General features: G+C 37.3%; 4 protein-coding genes across 4 annotated transcripts; 3 read left to right on the top strand and 1 right to left on the bottom strand.

The window, feature by feature from the left end:
- Window positions 1-369: 369 nt before the first annotated feature.
- LOC113320755 (probable pectinesterase 15) lies at window positions 370-2,066 on the bottom strand. Its single transcript, XM_026568647.1, has 5 exons — window positions 1,777-2,066; window positions 1,510-1,675; window positions 1,175-1,381; window positions 780-1,042; window positions 370-682 (listed from the first exon to the last, which is right to left on the bottom strand). Exons 1-5 carry the CDS (start codon window positions 2,007-2,009, stop codon window positions 523-525), a joined length of 1,029 nt encoding a protein of 342 aa, XP_026424432.1. The 5' UTR covers window positions 2,010-2,066; the 3' UTR covers window positions 370-522.
- A 1,623-nt stretch (window positions 2,067-3,689) lies between these two features.
- On the top strand, window positions 3,690-15,046 carry LOC113325313 (LRR receptor-like serine/threonine-protein kinase GSO1). Its single transcript, XM_026573511.1, has 5 exons — window positions 3,690-3,929; window positions 3,987-4,072; window positions 4,157-4,424; window positions 13,713-14,331; window positions 14,415-15,046. The coding sequence occupies exons 1-5, from the start codon at window positions 3,690-3,692 to the stop codon at window positions 15,044-15,046; spliced, it is 1,845 nt and encodes a 614-aa protein (XP_026429296.1).
- Window positions 15,047-16,554: 1,508 nt separating this feature from the next.
- Window positions 16,555-18,568, top strand: LOC113325312 (pre-mRNA-splicing factor 38B-like). The gene is made up of 3 exons (XM_026573510.1): window positions 16,555-16,847; window positions 17,163-17,586; window positions 18,320-18,568. Exons 1-3 carry the CDS (start codon window positions 16,555-16,557, stop codon window positions 18,566-18,568), a joined length of 966 nt encoding a protein of 321 aa, XP_026429295.1.
- A 57-nt stretch (window positions 18,569-18,625) lies between these two features.
- Window positions 18,626-19,639, top strand: LOC113325311. The gene has a single exon (XM_026573509.1). The coding sequence runs from the start codon at window positions 18,626-18,628 to the stop codon at window positions 19,637-19,639; it is 1,014 nt and encodes a 337-aa protein (XP_026429294.1).
- Window positions 19,640-21,353: the final 1,714 nt, after the last annotated feature.

Raw genomic sequence — 21,353 nt, 5'->3', positions numbered from 1 at the left:
AAACCTAGGATTTATGTTTTAAATTTTGGCAGCCGCCTGAGATGAAATGTCTCACCAGTCAAGACTCGACGAAAGTATACTTCAACCGGTATTTTCTTACCGGCCTAGTTTTAGTTACTTCCAGATACTCCTCCGGCAGGAAGCCATCAGTATTAATAATCTTACAAATCGTAAGGATTCCCTATTGGTACAACAGGGTCTTGGCTGCATTAATTGTTTCGGCCTACCTTTTGTGAACAAATCTTATATTTCTCTCAATCCTAACATCCGACAGTATAACATGCCGTAGATGACTAGTTTATCGGAGAGAATATCAAATTCTATATAAGATATAAATTAGAAAGTGCAACCATGATTTTAAGTGGCGGATGCCGCGATAATTCTGTCATTGGGTGATATTATACCAAGTTCCAAACTCGTTAAGCATGGAGTATCTTCTTATAAATAAGAAAAAAACATTATAAGTATTGATTGAAATGCCGTAAGAATTCAAAAAATTACTACATGCATGTATTTGGGTATCTAGGGTTGTTGGCCCAGCCAATGATCCTGGTCGATGAAAGATATGTCAGTGTAATAATTCCACTGCTCCACCGAAAGATTCTTCTCCGACGTCACTGCATCACTACGTATGTCGGCTCCTGACCCAGTATTATTTGCTTCCGCGTACACAATTCCTGTTCTGTACATTACCACCAAAAACAAATCAAATCATATCAAAGAATATTTTTAAAACAAAAATACATTATATTTTTACATCCTAATTATCCAGTACTTACACGCTAAGGCCCATGTTATCCCATCTTTCACTCGTAATGTTGACTAGGCCATCACTAGAAAAGCTCATGTTTTTGAAAAGGACAGTCGAAAAACTTGTCAAAGCTCTTCCGAGCCAGGTCGGCGGATTTTGTACACCATTTATTTTTCCAAACTTGAAAACAAAGCCTGTCGTTTGTTCCTCATTTGCCCTCTCTTGTGCCGTTATAACACTTTTGACGATATTAACTGGATCGGGATATGGTTGTACCAATATTTCGCAATCCTTGATTTGTCAAATTAATCAAAAGAAAGAAGGAATATTATTAACGGAGACACACACCCAATATAGAGTAAGCCGCCGTACGTGTGATCGATATAAATCGGTAACAAAAATTTCTTGTAGCCAGCTACCTACCTCATAGATGGACCGTCCGTTGCCAAATATGAAATCCATAGCCCCTTCAATATGGCAGTTACGGAAATAATGGCGGCCAGATTGGTCGGCAAGCGTATCTTGAACACTAATGAAACTGCAGTCGTAGAATGAAGATTTATCTCCTATTATGGCTGCTGCTACAGCCTTAGCTATCGGCAATTCTTGTACCCCCAAATTATACGTGTTCTGTTTCATCACAAAGTTGTGCAATATTATGTCATTTGACTGATCAGATTGACCCCATGTCATAAACCCTAGTACACAATAAATACACTCTATATTATATCTGGTACAAATCAATCGAGCGTGCATACCTTAAAGGTTATATTTTTGGCCACAAAATTCTCAGCATTGGAAGTGAAACCAGCAGTATCGAAGGGATTCTCCGTAGTTCCCTGGTTCCATTCAATTGAAGTGTTATATCTATCATATCCTTGAAGCACAATGCAGGGCTTGTCACTTGTAATGTTCACCCTTTCCCTATTAACATAAGATACATGAGAACTATTAACTATAAGAAGCGCGAAAGTGTTTTTGTTTTGAGTACAGGAGAGGTTTAACTAAAATGATTAGTATTATACTCGTATTTTCCAGGATTAAGCTGGATAATGATCCATTGAGAATTCCCCGATGGGATTGAATTAACAGCCTCTTGAATCGTAACATAGTTTCCTTGGCCCGGCTGCCGATCAACAACGATGGTATTTACCGGTATGCCACAATCAGCTCTAGAGTCGACAACGAAGCAGCAACAAACGAGAATAAACGCCAAAACTGATGGAAGTAGTACTGTTTCTCGATCAAACGAAACCATCTTTTAGGACAAGAAATATAAGGAGATGAAGATAATAGTATAAGTAAGAGGGATCAAGAAGAAGTGAAGGACGAAATCAAGATCCAATGAATTACGTATCTATCTATATTATCAGAAGGTTCATGCATATATGGATCATATTTAATATACGAGATGTTGGGGGATCATTACTACAATAAATACGGAAATTTAAATGAATCATTTCTAAAAAATATTAACTAATTGATTAAATTGGAATTTACTAACTAACATCAATTTTTAAAACTAATTAAAATTGGAATTAACTAATTAAATTGCCATAAATAAGTAATTAATTGAATATCAAATCACAGATTAATACTCATTAGTATTAATTATATTAAGCACAAACGGCCGAGACAATAGATAATATTACAGAAGGTTCCTCGCTAGACTAAGTCATATGAGCTAGATTGAGCTGCTAGATTAGCCAAAAAGTATTGTCTATTTGTTAACACTAGTTCTCTCCTATCATTTGCTTGCATTCGAAATGGCCGCAGGATTGTCGCGTTGAATGGTTCAGCGCCACAAAAATCACCTTTTCGCGAAATGGTGAAACACAACTAGATTTATATTTTGATCTGACGGTTGAAACTGGTTGCGCTGAAGCTGACGATGTTTGGTTCTGCGACTAGCATGTTAGATTAGCACTGCCATAGGACTTGGGAGGTTGTGCTAGCTGATGTGGACTGCTAATCTAGCTGCTAGATTAGCACACCTTAGCAAGCCTTAGAGTCTTCGACAAACTCGTTTGTAACTGGAGTGCTCTATTACCCAACAATTCATGTCAACACGGTTACGACATCTTTCTTGGAGTGTCCGTGCAACATAGATCCCTTCTAATCTTGGAAGATGGTTGCGGCTGACTGTAGCATTTTTTTTTGTATTAGTAATTAAATCGGGACGTGTTTCTCAGTAAAAATGTAGAAAGAATATGATCAGAAATCAAAAGAATTTACTCAGTGATCCTAATCCGCTAACTTGGTTAAATAACCTTTGATGGTGAATTCTTGGATCTATAAGACAAGCAAAATATTAACATGGCCAAAAAAATCAATTAAATATAGTGAAAACTACAGTCACACCCATTTTTTAGAATTCTCCCACTATCAGACCCACCGACAAAAAACTTCACGGTCGCACCCAATTTTCCCCCAAAAATTACTCGCTCGCCCATATTTTCTAAAATTATACTTTCGTTCATATTTCGTCTTCGTTTCCTTTGGAGGAGCTTTACGAACTAGGTTTTGTGGATCGTATGGAAGATTCGAGGTGTGGTGGATGGCTGAGAAGATGCATATCGAGAGATTGATGGGGTTCTTGATGATTATTGAAGGTGTTATCAGGTTGACAGAGAAGAACAACGGTCGCTGCTGGTGATTTGAGAAACTGGGAAGGAATAGAGGATGGATCTGAGACGTATTCTTCAACACGATTGGGAAGAGGTTCAGCCATTAAGACAACAGCTTCAATTGTCGCTGCTTGAACTCCATCTCCATCCATGGATTTGATTTCGTTTCGTTTCCAATTTCTCCGTCAATTTGCTCGTCTCAGACCACTGTTCTTCGCATTCTCTAGTAAGTACCTATACCTAGCAACCTAGCTAGCTAGAGCCTGTTAATTCAGTACAACGTTCTTCTCTATCGATCAAGTCCGGTAAGGATGTCCGTTAGCAGCAAACATGCTGGTGGTGATGATATCACACGATGGACCAAAAGTGATCATCAGACGTTAGATGATAAACAAGAAACCAGTGACCCGGAAACTTCACCTTACTTGCACCATCCATCCCTGTCTTCCCAATCTTCTCCATCTCGATCTCCAATTTCATGTCCAGTTATATCATCCTCACCCCTCCCTGAGGATTATGATCAGAACGACAACCAGAACTACATTGAAAGGGTTCCTTTCCGAAGCTGTAGTTGTACCTATGACCACTCGGGAAGATGACTATGGCAGGAAGAGGGTGTTTCAAGTGATACGTATAGAAAACTGGGTTGTTGCTTTGATTTCAGGGGTAACCTGAGTTTGGATGGATTGGGGAGGTGATTCATGGTTTTGTGGTGAAAACTGGGTATTTGGATGCTGATTTATGTGTGGGGTGTGCTTTGATTGATATGTATGTGAAGAGCGAAGCAGATTTGGTTTCTGCGAGGGAGGGTGTTTGATGAAATGCCGGTGAGAAATGTTGTTGCTTGGACTCAAATGATTACCAGATATACACAATGTAGGTTTGGTCGAAAAGCATTTGGGTTGTTTGTTGATATGATATCGAGTGAATTTGAGCCTGATATGTTTACGCTTAGTAATGTTATTTCGGGTTTAGCTAAACTTGGGAGTGTTCAGTGGGGACAACAGTTGCATTCTAGAGCGATACGAGGTGGACTGGTTATGGATGTTTGTTTCGGATGTAGTCTTGTTGCATGATATGTACGCGAAATGTTCAAAGGATGGTTCAATGTATTTGTGTTTGTTGTTGTATTTGTTGCTGCATTGAAGTAGGTGAAAGTTGGTAGTGGTGGATTGAGAGGTGCGGATGGAGGATAATGGTTTGAGTGGGAGTTATTGAAACATAAAAGAAGATGCTGATGTGGTTATGACTGCATAACATGTCATGCAGTCGAGAAAATGTCTGCGTAACATGTTATGCAGTCGTGAAAATGGATGCATAACCTGTTATGCATCTACAATTTTTTTTGCATAGCTTGTTATGCAGTCCAGAAAACGGTTGCTTAACACGTTATACAGTAACTTTTTTGTTATTATTGAAACCAACAAAAAGAAAGACTGCATAACTTGTCATGCACCTACAATAATATCTGCATAACATGTTATGCAGTCGTGACAATGAATGCATAACCTGTTATGCGTCCGAAAATATGGCTACATAATGCATTATGCATCGAGAAAATAGATGCATAACCTGATATACATCCGTAAATATGGATGTATACTGCATTATGCATCAATTTTTTTTATGTACGCACTAAAATCAACCAAAATAATGGTTACATGACTTGTTATAGAAGCATAACTTTGTTATGCAGATGCATAATTTGTTATGCAGTGGAGAAAATGGTTGCATAATTCGTTATGCGTCTGCAGAATGTGTTGTACATCTTTTTTGGTGGCTGCATTATAGTTATGTATCAAGTTTTCGAAAATTTTGCCTAAAATGATGATCACCTCTGATTTTTTCATGAAAAACAAAAATTTGATATTGTTGTTTGTACTCGTTGCGTAGCTCTCTTAAACAGATTTCCAACGAAATAAATTTTGTAAAATTCCAAGGCGCGGATTTTTAGATATGTTATATCCAAGTTGCGTTGTCAATTATACCCCTGATGCATAACCTGTCATGCGGATGCATAATCCGTTATGCATGCATTTTTAATAATTTCATATAATTATGGGTGTCACGGTACCTAAAATTAATTGTGGGCCTGAAAATGAGAACATTTTTTTTTGGTCTCCCCCTAATTTTCTCACATATAATATCCTATTTGGGCATTCATCCCATATCCACCTTGTTGACAGCAAATTGCCTCGTGATTTAGAAAGTGCACCTCGTCCCAAAAATTAAGCATTGCCAACAATTTTGTTTTGTGATCTAAAAGTAACGTGTCTAAGAATTGACGACTCTACTCAAAAGTTGCTCGTGAGCCAAAACTTTCTGTTCTACCAAGTGTATCTAATTTGCACATAAAAATTTGTAATACGAATAATGAAAGTGTCACTCCTTGGAGGATGAGTGGCGTAATGAATTCAATTATACAGAATAGTAAGCAAGTTGAGCTAGACAAGACTCAGAAGCAAATTCTCCATAGCATTTATCAGTGAATAATCATCAGGTTTTCAAAAGGCGCTAGGTTAAAATGCATACGCCACTGAAACACTACTAATGTTGGGAACTTTCTTAACAAAAAAACTTTGAAACTTTGAATCAAACAATAAAGCTACAAGCCTCCAATGAATTTAATTCTTTGGCATAAATAGTATCTGCCACAACAACCATGCACAGCATTTTCAAAGTGATAGCATTTTAGTGTTGTTAGGTTTGCGCCTTTATTCAATGAATTCAACTTTTTCTTTGTCGCAGTTGTACTGTTCTTAATGCCTCTCCTTGTTATCGCATGGCTCTTCACACTTTATTCGTGATTTAGGTGATGTCATCTGGTGCATCATTTTTGGTATATTGTACGCGGTTATCTTCGCTCAGTCTTCACGGTCATTATTTCGCGTAACTGATACTTCACGGTCATTATTTCGCGTAACTGATAGGTGTGCGGTATTTTGGACCCACAGTAATACAAATAATGAAAGTGTCACTCCTTGGAGGATGGGTGGCGTAATGAATTCAATTATACAAAATATTAAGCAAGTTGAGCTAGACAAGACTCATAAGCAAATTCTCCATAGCATTTATCAGTGAATAATCATCAGGTTTTCAGAAGGCGCTAGGTTAAAATGCATACGCCACTGAAACACTACTAATGTTGGGAACTTTCTTAACAAAAAGCTTTGAAATGTTGAAACAAACAATAAAGAAATTACAAGCCTGTAATCAATTTGATTCTTTGGCATAAATAGTATCTGCCACAACAACCGTGCACAGCATTTTCAAAGTGATATTTGTTGATTTGTGCCCTTTTAGTGTTGTTAGGTTTGCGTCTTTATTCAATGAACTCGACTTTTTCTTTGTTGCAGTTGTTCCGTTATTAATGCCTCTCCTTGTTATCAACAACTTGAATCCAGATTTAGGTTTATGAAAATTTGTCAATTTCTTCGAAACTTCCTTAGTGATCTCTGCACTGTCAGCTAGAACCCACCAGTGCATCTCCCTTTTTTCCTTATAAATTATGACTTCAAGTCGTAGGTATTACCATTTGTTTTGAAAAGCATTTACATAGGTTCTTCTTTCTCTGTCTCCAATGGAGTTCACTAGTTACATAACAAAATTTAGTTCAGTTCTTCTCTTAATCTTTCTTTCATTCTCTTCTTTTCAAACAACTAAAGCATGTCATGAAACTGATAGAGCAGCTCTGCTTTATTTCAAGAAGAATATCATTGATGATGGTCCATTGAACCGATTAGGAACATGGACCAAAGATACTGATTGTTGTACTCAATGGGATGGTGTCGCTTGTGATGATTCCAATGGACGAGTCATAAACCTAACTCTTCCTGGCCGGTTTTTATTAGCTCCCAAAGAGATTTGCCATTTACATCCATGGTGGGAACAATTTCTCCATCTTTGGGTATGTAGGATCAAAATATCGCATAGGACAAATTAAATGTGCGACATTCATATAAGGCCATGCGAGTTCTATCAATATAAGAAGTGCGAGAACGTAATATGTGATCCCGAAAATAAAGGAAATATGAATATATAAAGAGAAAAGTAGGAGAGAGAGTAATATGACAAGAGAGGATACACTTTTAGGAAAGAGACTCATTTTAGAAAAGAGGCTCACTTTAGGAAAGAGACACACTTTATATAAGGACACATTCTGTAGAGAGAGAAGATAAAATTATTATTAGTATTATCTTCTTTTTCTTCCACCATAAAAACTAGAGCTCCAAATACTCATTAATGGAGTCTCAAATGTAATTCATATGTAATTTCTTCAATCATAGTGAAACCTAACCCCATGGATGTAGATCATGTTGATCGAACCAGGTAACTCTTGTCTCCAATTTATAATTTTAGCACTTTAATATTTATTTTGATTGTGAAATAGATTTAGATCTAGGAATAGTTAATGGGGTGTGTTGTAGGATTTTCTACAACTACATTTTTGGCGCTAGAAACACTACCTATCCCTTGTTGATGTGAAGAAGAATTAAAGAAATCAACTACGGTTAGTGATTAATTCAATTGGATCTATAAGCTTCGAGAGCAAATAGGGAAGTTTAGACAACAATTTCATCTCTTCGGACAATAAGTCTTCATCAACAAAATCAACGGAATCTACCAATTTCAAGGACAACCAAACGCACCTTCATCAACAAATTTCTCAAATATAAAAGACAAATCTCTTCCCTATTCATCTCACCCAATGTAGTTAATATCGGATATCGGTTCATCTCGGTCGGGACCGATACACTGGTACGATTTTGTATCGGGGATATTATCGTTGAAATATCGGTATAATATCGGTTCTAGATTTAGAGACTATAATTTTATATTAAACATTTTCTCCACACATTTTCGGATAAGATATAATAGATAACATCAATTTTATCAAAAAAAACAAAAGAGTAACTTTAGTAACTTGCTTCGAGAGCTACATGCACCTCTACTACCACCTGGAAGACTTTCTTCGCCAAAATTACCCTTAAACTTTATAGAAAACGACCAATACCGTCTCATATCGGGAAATGTAGAAAAATTTCGTATCGACCGATACGGCCGATATTTGACCGAATCGGCCGATATTATTGGGCGAATATCGTATCCCCGATATCCTTCTTATCGTATCGTTCTGGGCCGATATCCGAAATATCCCCGATATATCGGCCGATACGGCCGATATTGACTACATTGATCTCACCCAATATAGTTAATATCGGATATTGGTTTATCTCGTCCGGGACCGATACACTGGTACGACTTTATATCGGGGATATTATCGTTGAAATATCGGTTCTAAATTTTAAGACTATAATTTTATAGCAAGCATTTTCTGTTAAGATATAATAGATACCATTAATTTTATCAAAAACACAAAAGAGTAACTTCAATAACTTTAGCGTTCACTACCTAAAATGATTATTAAACAAGTTCAAACTAGAAACAGGAGAGTAACTTCAACAACTTTAAAGTTTACTACCTAAAATGGTAATTAAACAAGGATATTACAATTTTAATCAAAATCATACGAGTCATTATAGATATCGGCCGATATTATCCGGAAAATACCCTTAATCTTTACCTAAAACGACTAATTTACCAATACCGTATTATCGTAAAAAATTCGTATCGGCTCATATCAGCCGATATTATCGGGAAGATATCGTATCGCTGATATACTGCTTCTCGTATCGCTCCAGAGCGATATCCGATATTTCGCCGATATATCGGCCGATATGGCTGATATTGACTACATAGATCTTACCTTGTGTTCAATTATTTAGGTCTGGAAGTTTTTCAAGCAAAGATTTTGAGAAAAGCTTCATAAAACGAAAACTTTGTTCTTCACAAATCAGATGAAATCTTAGATCTAGAAAGAGGTTTACACGAATATTACGAAAACAAAAGTTCTGGATGGTTAATCTCATACCGTGTGCGAAAAGAATATTTTAGGCGAAAATGTATGAGCAAAGTAAAAGTGCAATAGTCAAAACCAGATCGTCAGCATAAGCTTAAGCGAAGATAGAGGAAGCTGCACAGATTTGCAGAGTGAAGAAATGGACGACAAAAGAACTTCAACGTGGAAGAATACATCATGCGAAGAAAACGCACATGAACAACCAAAGGTGAAGATTTAGAAACAACCAGGCGAAGAAGAAAATCAGGGAGGATTTGTGCAGCTTAAAACCACCAGCAACATGCGATGAAGGGCGGACATGAACGAGGTGATATCAACATAGGCTAATCAGCGCTGGACGAGCAGATAAACCCGTGAAAATTCCATTTGAGCGAAGAAGGATTTTATTCTAAGAGAAACCAACAATAACCAAAGAGCTAACAAAGACGTAAAGGTGAAAGAAAGGCGCTAATATCCTAAAAGACAGGCATATAGGTGAATGGAGGAGTAGCACATGAGGAGATAAAACACCAGTTCCATGCGAAGTAATGTCTGCGAAATTAATTCCATCAGCAACTCATGAAAAGAATACGTTGGAAGATCAATTATCAAAGAGGGAGATCAAGGAGACTTCGTGCAGCTCAAGACAATTAGCATCACGCGAAAGAATACCCAGATGGAGCTCATAATATTGATACCTTCAATCAACCAACTAAGAAGTAAAGAAAAATAGCACAACACAAAAAGGACGTATAGGCAGCAAAAGATGAAGTATCATTTATCAAAAGGGGAACGAAATTCTGTGCGAAGATAATAACAGGTAACACGATGGGATGAGAGATTGAAAAGACAACAACTTAGGCGAAGATATATTTAGCACCATTCAAATAGACATGAAGTAAAGCCTCGACCAAAAGATAGGAGGAAAAGAAAGACTTGCTCCGTGCGAAGACAAGTAACAACGAAGGAACTATGCGAATTTGGAGAAGATGACAGTCAACAAAGCAAAACAAAGCTGCATCTATCACTTGTTCAAGTGAACTATGCGAATTTGCACTTACAGATAGCACGGAAACCAAGCCAAAAGAAAACACGTCATAATCACGTGGAGGTGGACTAAAAAGATTTCTGCACACGGAGGAGAATAGTCATGCGAAGATGAACGATCAGTGGAGCTTTGCGAAGAACAATCATTCTCATCATAAGAAAGATGGAATTATCCAAGAAGGTATAAAAATTAGGTCAGAGCAATAGATCATTGTTGCAAGCAAGGAAGAAGACTTAGGGAATTCACGAAGAAACAAGTAACATAGAAGTAACAGAAAGAACAACAAAGGATGAAATAAATTCATCACACAAAAAAATAATAATTTTGCTCATAAATTCATCACCGGCAAAACGAAGACAAGTTCCCTCAAATAACAACCATCTTAAGCAAGGGCGTTAAAAATTCATGGAAAAAACAGAATGGAGTCAAATACCTATCAATCTGCAGTTAAAAGATGAGATTCAGAGATAATCAGATTTTACAAGCTAAGCAACGGGAGCAGAAGAAGAAAAGACAGAGATTATACTAAGAGCGATAATATGAAAATAACTTGTTCGAATCTCGCAGAACTTACACAAATAGAAGCCAGCGCAGATGGTAAATGGAGCAGAAGAGGAATTTGATGTCACCAGATCGATCTTCACCGCAATAATATTCTTTTTAGACACATTTCTATGAAGCCAGCGAGAAGATAATAATAGGAAGACGGCAGTATGGCTTTCTTTCGCAGATAGAGACTGGTATAGATGGTTACAAGCGAAGGGAACGAGGATGACATTGCATGTTCGATCCTTCCATCATTCATATTTATTTATTTTGCTTGATTTCTTCAACTTCCCAGAGCGAATATAAAGTAACAAAAAAATATTCTGCCTTTATTTAGCATAAAGGAGCTTGCACAGTTGGTACCAAGATCGAGTCTCACCATACACACATTTTTTCCCAAAGACTGTATGCGAAGATAAAGACAACGCTACAAGAGCAGTTTCAACAAGAAGAAACGGAGCCAAGGCTATAACTATTTTAGTCAAAAGCGATATCTACGTACTAAGAGGAACTTGAATCAAGAGCGATCCAACAAGAAAGAAAATCAAAGAAAAATAGGCAATAATAAGACCTTAATAAAAGGCACCAGAAATGATAAAATAAGACCTTATAAGAAAAGACAACATAAATGATATTTATTATCATATTGGTTAGGAATACGAATGTGGAGTGCACCCTAGTTCGCTTATATGCAAGAGGCAATATAGTAAGACCTATCGCGCGTCATAGTCGGAAAGACCTAGAAGGCATGACTCAAGGGAAGGATACACCGACCCCGGAACTTGAGTTGTGGAGATAATTTGGGGTGAGAATAAAACGATGATGCCCATCCGGGAGAGATACCTTAAACTTTCAGTCTAAGATAATAATCTTAGATTGAGAAACTAAGGTGAGAAAGGCTCTCCTAAGGAGTGCAGAAACTCGATCAGGGCGCCGAGGTACACGGTTGAGTCAAGAGTGCCCGGGGCGTCTGGAGCGTACCTTGCCACTCTTGACAAGTCCTGACTATGATGCACTCGGTCCGAAGATACCCCACCTAGGGTGCAGTCTTGCTACCATAAACCTTATCGGTAGTGTATGCGAGGCTGCAAAAACAACTGGTTATTGAAAGGCCGGATGGAAAGAGCCATAACCTTAACCCGATAGAGATAATCTTCCTTGAAGGGGCAACCAGAGGGGAAGATAAGGACGACACCCTCCATTAAGGAGCTGAATTGTGTCAAAAGACGACAATGTTATGGGGCTTCTACTCAGGGGAGTACTTAGGCCTGTTGCATTATCGCATCAGTATCCTGAAGAGGCAATAATACAAGAGATGATAAGGCAAGATCAATGGGTCATTGCATGAAAGTGTAAAGACGTCCTGCGATTTTGCCGCACAGAGGCAAAAGTAAGACCTTTACTTAGGAAGGCCAATAAGACCTCCAGAGAAAAGAAAAATATGTTTATTTAACTAAATATTTGTTTTACAGGATATCCGAAAAAGGAGTAGCAAAAATAACTTTGCAACAAGAGCAAAGAAATCTTTAAGCAAAATAAGACCTCATAATATAAATAATAATAATAATAATAATAATAGAACACAAGTTAATATTGTTTTGCAAGAATTGATAAAGAGCGGATAGGCCGCGAAGAAGATCGCATAGTAAATGAGATTGAGGCAAAGCCAAAGAAATAAAGAAAAAGAAGATCGCATAAGTGTTTTCGCTCAATTATTTCGTATAAGCAATTTGAAGTCATTATGCTCAAAGAAGAAAGACGTGAAGATCAATTCGCTCGTCCAAAACTTTCTCAAGGATTCTTCCCTCATAGATAAAAAACAGAAGCAACGATGGATTATCAAGAAAATTTTTTTTGTTCTTTATCTTTTCGGTCAGAATCATTTCCAAAGAAAACGCTCATTCATGAATAACAAGAATCCTCACTAACAATGGAGTAAGAAAAATAGAAGACATGAAAAGGTTTTGCATGATTGATTCGCAATACTTCTTATATTTCGAGGATTAGTACTTCTTATACTTTTTCAAGGATACTTCATACTTCTTATACTTCTTCAAAGATACTTCGTACTTCGCATACTTCAAGGAATGATACTTCATATATACTTCTCAAAGCTTCGGAACTTCGCAAAAGAATAGAGGCAAGTACGTACTTTTCAAGTCCAGTAATCTTTCGCTCGTTCCTTCAACAACAAAGATCAAAGACTACTCCAACATCACGCATCTCGCACCAACGACTACTACAAAGTGGATTTTTCCTTGAAGATCACTCTTCAAGCGATATTCAAGAAAAAAGAGGCAAAATGTAGGATCAAAATATAGCATAGGAAAAATCAAGTGTGCGACATTCATATAAGGCTATGCGAGTTCTATCAATGTAAGTAGTGCGAGAACGTAATATGAGCGTGCGATGGTGTCGCACGGTGATCCCGAAAATAAAGGAAATATGAGTTGTCATCCACTATGTAAATACCTATATAAAGAGAAAAGCAGGAGAGAGAGTTACACTTTTAGGAAAGAGACTCACTTTAGGAAAGAGGCTAACTTTAGGAAAAAGACACACTTTATATAAGGACACATTCTGTAAAGAGATAAGGTAAATTATTATTAGTAGTATTATCTTCTTCTTCTTCCACCATAAACACTAGAGCTCCAAATACTCATTAATGGAGTCCCAATTGTAATCCATATGTAATTTCTTCAATCATAGTGAAACCTAACCCCGTGGATGTTGATCGAACCACGTAAATTTTGTGTCCAATTTATAGTTTTAGCACTTTAATCTTTATTTTGATTGTGAAATAGATTTAGATCTAGGAATATTTAACGGGGTGTGTTGTAGGATTTTCTAAAACTACGGGGTAATCTCAAGTTTCTTCAAAAGCTTGATCTTAGTCACCTCGAGCGACTACATGGATCAATTCCTTCACAATTCGGTAAATTATCAAACCTTACTTTTCTTGATCTCCAAGGGAACAAACTTGAGGGTCCGATTCCCGTGTCATTTCAACATCTACACAAGCTCAATTATCTATACCTTCAAAATAATCTTCTGTCAGGCAGGATTGCAAGCTCCATTTTTGAACATACGACTACTGTTTTAGAAATCGATTTCAGTGAGAATCATTTATCCGGTGAAATTCCATCCTCAGTTGGTAATTTAGTTTCATTAGATAGGCTTGATTTCCATCAGAACAATTTCTCGGGTTGTATACCAAGTGCCATTGGTTCTCTTAAGAATTTGTTATGGTTAGATTTGTCAAGAAACCAGATATCTGGTAGAATTCCTCAATCCATTGGAGAACTATCCGAATTGCAGGAAATATACCTCCATCAAAATAGGCTTGGCGGAAGCATTCCAAGTTCGTTTCCGAAGCTAACTTCTCTTATAATCTGTCTTATACAAGACAATAAACTCACTGGCAGTATACCGTCATCAATTGGCAAGGTTCGAAATCTCAGTTAGTTATATCTTACAAACAACTAGTCAAGATACACCCAACACTTACACACCTAGATTTGTCATATAACCCACTGGGTCTAGGAAATTTACCAACTTGGTTACCAAAAATGAGCAATTTTTTTAGCATGAATTTAGCTGGTACTGGGTTAACTGGGGAACTTCCGGAATGGTTATCTTCAGTGAATTGGGTGTCTCTTGATTTATCGAGTAACAGGTTAACCGGAGAATTGCCGACATGGATAGGAAACCTCTCAATCTTGTCTTCTCTCAATCTATCTAACAATCATTTCCATTCAGATATACCTATTGAGTTCAACAAACTTTCAAATTTAGTGGGGCTTGATCTTCATTCGAACAACTTCACGGGTGGATTACGTTCCATTTTCGATAAAAGAACGCCAGCTGGCATCAAACTTCCTGATGGTCAGTACCGTAATATCGATCTTTCTTATAATATGTTTGCTGGTCCTATTGATGAAGATATTCGGAATCTCGACGCCATGCATTCAATTCAGGCATTAGTACTATCTCACAATAAACTTACTGGCAATATACCATCAGAGATCATTAACTCGAAGTCGCTTTGCGTATTTGATGTGTCACATAACATGTTGACAGGGGAAATTCCTCCCCATAACACAACATTTCCTGCCACATCTTTTGAAGGAAATTCTGGCCTATGCGGCTCCCCACTTCCTCCTTGTAAAGCCTAATAAGCTCTTTGCAGAAAGCATCCTCGTTAAGTGAAGCCTCTGTAATCTTGTGTTATGTGCCTCTTTTCATCAATGAATTTTATTTTTACCAATAAAATAGATGCGCAACTAGTGTTAGTCTTTGACTGATTTACATACTTTGCATGCATGAAGTGCACTGCATTTACTGAGCAGTTTTGAGTCTTGTGACTTCAATTCAAGATTACATACAAAAGCTAGTACAGTAACCCTCTTCATAAGAATGGCCTTGCAACCATGTAAAATTAGTCTTGTGTGACTGGTCGATATACACCACAAGCGTTACAGCTTTACCTGAGAAAAGAAGCCTACATCTTTGTTGGACATATTATCCCAATTGTCCCCCTGAATCATTCAACTAGCTAGAGTAACGGGCGCGCAGTTGCCCCCTCCCCTGCTAACCAAAGTGAAAAACTAAGTTTCTTGGTTTTTCTTTGTTGCAATTCGACCGATTATCAAATAGGTAAAATGTATATCTTGCAACTTAGCTTGCGTTCTGGGGTTAATGGAAATTTTGCCGAACTTGGAATTTGTATCTTGCATCTTAGCTTGGTTCTGGGTTTAAGGGAAATTTTGCCAAACTTGGAGAGAATATGATTACTTTGCAAAGATATTATGAGCAACACCCGGAACATTCTAGTCTAGATTAATGAAAAGTTATGGGGAGCCCAAACTGTCTCAAGAGTCACCTAACGGAAGTATACACGAAACCTATTCGGTGAATTCACATCCACATCGCGTTACGTAACAAATTTTGGATTACTCATAAAATTTTGGATCAAAATGGTAGATTCTGAGTAACTGTGTATATATTGGATCACTTGTTAAATGTGGATCACAGTATGTGCAGTGAATTTGATCTGATTATTTGACAAAGATAGTATGTGCATGCAACAACTGCAATATTAATTCCCACCAACGTAATGTAGGAGTTAAATATCGCACACGATAATAATTACGCGAAGAGAAGAGTACAACCTGAGCGAAGAGCATCCCATATAGCAAAGTTGAGATGACGCACCAGATGATGTCAGCAAAGTCACGAGTAAAGTGTGAAGAATTATGCGAAGAAGTATGCTATGCGAAGATGAGCGATTGTATATGAGCGAATATGTGGCATAGTGATCCCGAAAATAATGGGATTCTTAGTTGTCATCCACTATGTAAAGTCCTATATAAAGGAGAGAGAGTCATTGTTTTTGGGGGATTCCGAGGACAAGTCTTGGTTTAGGAATAGAGAGAGAGAAAGTGAATTTAGGTTTACAAGTAGAATTGTTGTAATACTTGTATCCATCTTGTTAATCGACTTAAGTCTTGATAATCAATAAAGAATTCAGGATGATTACTTAGTATTGATTATAGTTATAGTGGGATGTGGTTGTAGGAAAACCTGCAACTACATTTTTGGCACTAGAAATCAGTTATGGATGCTAATTCCTGATACTATATCATAGATTTTAAGGAAAAAAGTGTGATCTAAAAACTTAGAAATGGTAAGGATCGAGTCTGTTGTTGACCAAGGAATGACAACTAGAAGAAGTCACAGATTTGCTGAACGAAGACGAATTACAAATCTTGAGCAACAAGAAGAAAGAATGGAAGAAAATCAAAGAACAGAAATTCCAATTGGATCTCAGCGAGAACAAGGGCAAAATAACGAGATAGATTATGATAGAGTGAGTGTCCATGCTGCGAAGACGAATTCTACTAACAAAGGACAGAGAATTGGGAACGAAGAACCAATTACAGCGAGTGAAGGAAATATGACAATTGCAGAGCTAAGGCAAAAATTAATAATTGAAAGAAAGAGAGAATAAGAGGAGCGTGCGAATTTAATCCGTCAAAATGATAGTTTACGAGAAGAGAATCTCAGATTAGAAGAACAGAGGTCAAGAAGTGCTACACGCTCAAGGTCAAGATCCAGTAGGATTTCTTCCAAACAGAGCCAATCTAATCGAAGAAATGATAGGCGAAGGCAACATATGGAAGTCGTTGAAGAAAACTCGCAAGAAGATGAAAATTTGGAAGATCAAAGGGAAAGGAGACGTGTAATTTAATTAGCAACTAATCGATATGAACACCCACGCAAACTTCTTAGTCGTGCAAATACTAATTGTGAAAGGGAAGAAGAGGATCCAAAGCAAGGACAAATGCTATTACATGGTAGAGAAATGTTGAGAGACGAATATGAGCGTGAACGAGATATTGAACGTGCGAGAGGTAGACAGAGAAGAAGGGAAGAATTAGAAGAAAGAGAATTACAAAGCGGATTGCGTCATATTGATAATCGAGAAAGGGGACGCAAGCGTCATCTCATAGATGATATAGATCAAGGTCGAGTTACACCACAAGAAAGAAAAATATTAAGACATCGATATGATCGCACATGCAATGAAGAAAGACATGATAGAGTACAAATTGAAGCCAATAATGAAAGGCGTAGGCGAACAAGAGATGAAACTGAACAACAGGAGATACAAGAGGCAATACGCCAAAAAAATCATGAGAATAGATTGAGACAAGTAAGACTAAAACGACCCATGCAAGAGGATTTGGATCAATCATTCAGCAAGGAAAATCTCAAGGAGATGGCAGAATTAAGAGAAATGATGACTGCAAAAAGAAATGATGGAAGAAGACAACTAAAGGAAGCAGTGGAGGAAGCTGGAAAAACTCCATTTACAAAAGAAATTCAAAGAGCACCGATACCATCTAAGTGCAGTTTACCAGCATTTACAAGTATATTTAATGGAAGTGCATGTGCGATCCAACATGTGAAGGCTTATTCTAGATGTTTATTACAGTGGGAAAATTATGATGCAGTAATGTGCAAATATTTTGCTGCAAGTTTAGCAGTTGAAGCTTTGAAGTGGTTTGAAGGATTACCTGTAGAATCCATTGGTTCTTTTCATCATTTACAAAATGTCTTTTTGGGGAAATACATAAGTAATAATCTATCAAGACCAGGGATTGAGACTGCATTCGGACTTCGCAGAAGAACAAATGAAAGTTTGCGTCATCTAACGACTCGTTGGAGAACAATGTGTAGTGAAATGGGAAGACGGGTGGATGAGAGACATCTTATTCTTGCGTTCATCAATTCTCTCTTTGCAACAGACTTATTATATACCCAAATTTTCAGAGTCAAGGATACAATCACAATGTCGGAGCTACGCGAATTTCAAGAAGAATATATAGCCCTCGAAGAAAAGCAAAGACATGAAATCTTACCCAGTTGTGATATCTGATTCGAAGGGTGGAAATACAAGTTTACTTCCGAGACTCACAAATGCTGTTGCGAGTGCATCGCAGGGTAATCAAGGAAGGAGTAATGCAGAAATGGAACAAAAGTTAGTGGCTATGAGAAGTGAAGATAAAGAAGAGTTTGATTACAGAGACAAGCAACTTCAAAAATATATAGGTGTTGATGCTAATCAACCAGGAAGCTCTACAGGACAGCAAACACATTATAACAAGAAAGTTGGAATATTAGTGTGGGAATAAGTAAATCTGCCAAAGCTGAATACTACAGTGGATAAAGTATGGGAAGCTGCTCTCCTAATGGATGATGTTCCAGAACCACGTAATGCAGGCGAAGAGCCACCACCAGGGAGGAGGAGTAAAGAATTTGGTGTCTATCATAGATTCCACGGTTACACAACAAGTAATTGCAGAAATGTGAGGAAAATTATATTGCAAATGATCGAGCAAGGGAAGTTGGACCATTTCTTATTGAATCAGCCAAGAAATCCACCACCACCACCACCTCAAGGAAATAAATATGTAAAGGAGGACAGGAGCACATTTGTTATTGACGTGGGAGCGAAGGCGAATAATCTATATTGTAACTCGATCATACATTCGTTCAAAAACATAGAAGATTTTCATGATAATATCTTAAGTCGAGTATATGCAAGAGATGCTGAAGGAAGGGAAATTTTCAACCTGGAAAAAATACCATCTTTGAAGAACTGGCAAAAGAAAAAAATCTCGTTTAGCACAGATGAAATACCAGAAGCAAAAACATCACATGAGTGCCCATTGGTGGTGAGATTGGGAATTAATCCAAAAACGTTAGACGAAGATGAGGAAGAAAATGAGAAAAACACCTGGGGGGTAAATAGAATTCTTATAGACACTGGAAGTTCTGTGGATGTTCTATTTTATCACACATATAAAACAATGGGTGGAAGAGATGATGAGTTGATCCCTTCAACGTACAAAATCTATGGTTTTAATGGCTCTGCGAACAAACCAAATGGGGAGGTGACTATGCAAATTCTTCTACAAAGCTTACCAACAGATATCACATTCTGTGTAGTGGATGTTGAATCACCATACAATGCTCTCATTGGAAGGCTGCATAGTATACTAGCTGTCGCATCAACATTTCATCAGTGCATCAAGTTTCCTTTACCTCAGGGTGTTGGAATTATAAGAGGGGACACAGTTGAAAGTAAAAATTGTCAAGAAATTGATATTGATAGATGCGAAGCAAGAGAATCCAAGCGAAGAAATTGGCAAAAGAATGCAGCAGATAGCAAAAGAGCAGAGAGATTAATGGTTGATGTCTGATGTGGTGTATAAAGTTGAGTATGTGAAGTGTTGAAGTTTATTAAATGAATCATAAGGAGGAAAGGAAACAAAATTCGATGGAAAGTTCATAATGGGAGAAAATTAGTGGAGATGAAGATGAATAAAAGATAAAGAAGAAATCAATAACAGCAGCAGCAAAAATGGACAATAAAAGATGGAGATGAATAGCAACAAGAGGGAGAAAATAAGTGGAGACAAAATATTAAAGGGAGGAAAAAACAAGGATTTTCGCACAATGCCAATAAAATGATTATAAACATATGCGAGTTTACGAATATTCAAAAGTGAAGAAAAAAAATGTGTAGAATTAATGTATGATTTTCTTTGAGCAAGATGATTCAATAAAAACACTTATGTAATAAAGTTGATTGAAATGAGAAACACTGGTTTCATATGGTAAATCTATAATAAGAAAACACACAGAGAAATCTTTATAAAAAGACCTTTATAAAAGGCTACAGAAAATGATATTCATTATCAGATTGGCTAGGAAACCGAACATGGCGTGCACCCTAGTTGGCTCATATGCAAGAGGCAATATAGTAAGACCCATCGCATGTCATAATTGGAAAGACCTAGAAGGCATGACTCAAGGGAAGGCTACACCGACCCCAGAACTTGAATTGTGGAGATATTTTTGGGGTGAGAATAAAACGATGATGCCCATCCGGGAGAGATACCTTAAACTTTCAGTATAAGATAACAATCTTATATTAAGAAACTAAGGTGAAAAAGGCTCTCCTAAGGAGTGCAGAAACTCGATCAGAGCGCCGAGGTACACGGTTGAGTCAAGAGTGCTCGGGGCGTCTGGAGCGTACCTTGCCACTGTTGACAAGTTTTGACTATGATGCACTCGGTCTGATAATACCCCACCTAGGGTGCAATATTGCTGCCATAAACCCTATAGGTAGTGTATGCGAGATTGCGAAATCAACTGGTTGTTGAAAAGCCGGATGGGAAGAGCCATAATCTTAACCAGATAGAGGTAAGATTCCTTGAAGGGGCAATCAGAGGGGAAGATAAGGACGACACCCTCCATTAGGGAGCTGAATTGTGTCAAAAGATGTAAATATCATAAGGCTTTTACTCATGGGAGTATTATGACTTGTGATATTTATGCGACAAACCTGAAGAGGAAATAATACAAGCGAAAAAGATAAGACGAGATCAATGGGTCGATGTACTAAAATACAAAGACCGCATGCGATCTCCTCGCACAAAAATGAGGAAAGATAAAACCTTTATATAGGAAGGCAAAAATAAGACCTCCTAGATAATACAAGAAAATAAATTAATTATAATGCTCGCACCAAGAAAATTTCTTGGTGCCAAAATTAATTTTTGGTTTATCAAAATTTGCCAAATAACAAGAGGCAAGAATGGGAATGCAAAGGAAGTGTTATTTTCCCCATTTTGATAAGTCTCACATGCATATGAAGAAGTCATACATATGAAGCAAAAGAAAGAGGAATCATATTAAAAAGATGAAAACTGAATTTACAAGAATTTACAAGTATATTACAACAAGAAGAAAAAATCAACTTTTATCTTCTTCATTTCGCCCAGACTCAGAATCACTAATTTCTTCTTCAGAATCTTCTTCTCCATCAGTAACTTGGATATCAGGAATGGGTACATTTTCAGGAATCGTTGGAAAGTTGTATTTCGACAAAGGAATACCATTCTCTAGACA

Source organism: Papaver somniferum, chromosome 11 (assembly GCF_003573695.1).
Source record: "Papaver somniferum cultivar HN1 chromosome 11, ASM357369v1, whole genome shotgun sequence".
Classification (NCBI taxonomy): Eukaryota; Viridiplantae; Streptophyta; class Magnoliopsida; order Ranunculales; family Papaveraceae; genus Papaver; species Papaver somniferum.
Note: the sequence above shows the minus strand (reverse complement) of the source record. Positions and strands in the feature narration are given on the sequence as shown.

Bases quoted from the DNA above. Each gene is read 5' to 3' on its own strand.
- LOC113320755 (XM_026568647.1), bottom strand. From the start codon at position 2,009: ATGGTTTCGTTTGATCGAGAAACAGTACTACTTCCATCAGTTTTGGCG. The intron at 1,676-1,776 runs GTATAATACTAA...TTATGTTAATAG, and splicing joins CTTAATCCTGGAAAATACGA to GGAAAGGGTGAACATTACAA. The intron at 683-779 runs GTAAGTACTGGA...GGTAATGTACAG, and splicing joins GATAACATGGGCCTTAGCGT to AACAGGAATTGTGTACGCGG.
- LOC113325313 (XM_026573511.1), top strand. From the start codon at position 3,690: ATGTCCGTTAGCAGCAAACATGCTGGTGGTGATGATATCACACGATGG. The intron at 4,073-4,156 runs GTGATTCATGGT...ATGTATGTGAAG, and splicing joins AGTTTGGATGGATTGGGGAG to AGCGAAGCAGATTTGGTTTC. The intron at 4,425-13,712 runs GTTTGTTTCGGA...GGTGTGTTGTAG, and splicing joins GAGGTGGACTGGTTATGGAT to GATTTTCTAAAACTACGGGG.
- LOC113325312 (XM_026573510.1), top strand. From the start codon at position 16,555: ATGGTAAGGATCGAGTCTGTTGTTGACCAAGGAATGACAACTAGAAGA. The intron at 16,848-17,162 runs GCAAAAATTAAT...CAAACTTCTTAG, and splicing joins ATGACAATTGCAGAGCTAAG to TCGTGCAAATACTAATTGTG. The intron at 17,587-18,319 runs GTAAGACTAAAA...TCTGATTCGAAG, and splicing joins ATGAGAATAGATTGAGACAA to GGTGGAAATACAAGTTTACT.
- LOC113325311 (XM_026573509.1), top strand. From the start codon at position 18,626: ATGGATGATGTTCCAGAACCACGTAATGCAGGCGAAGAGCCACCACCA.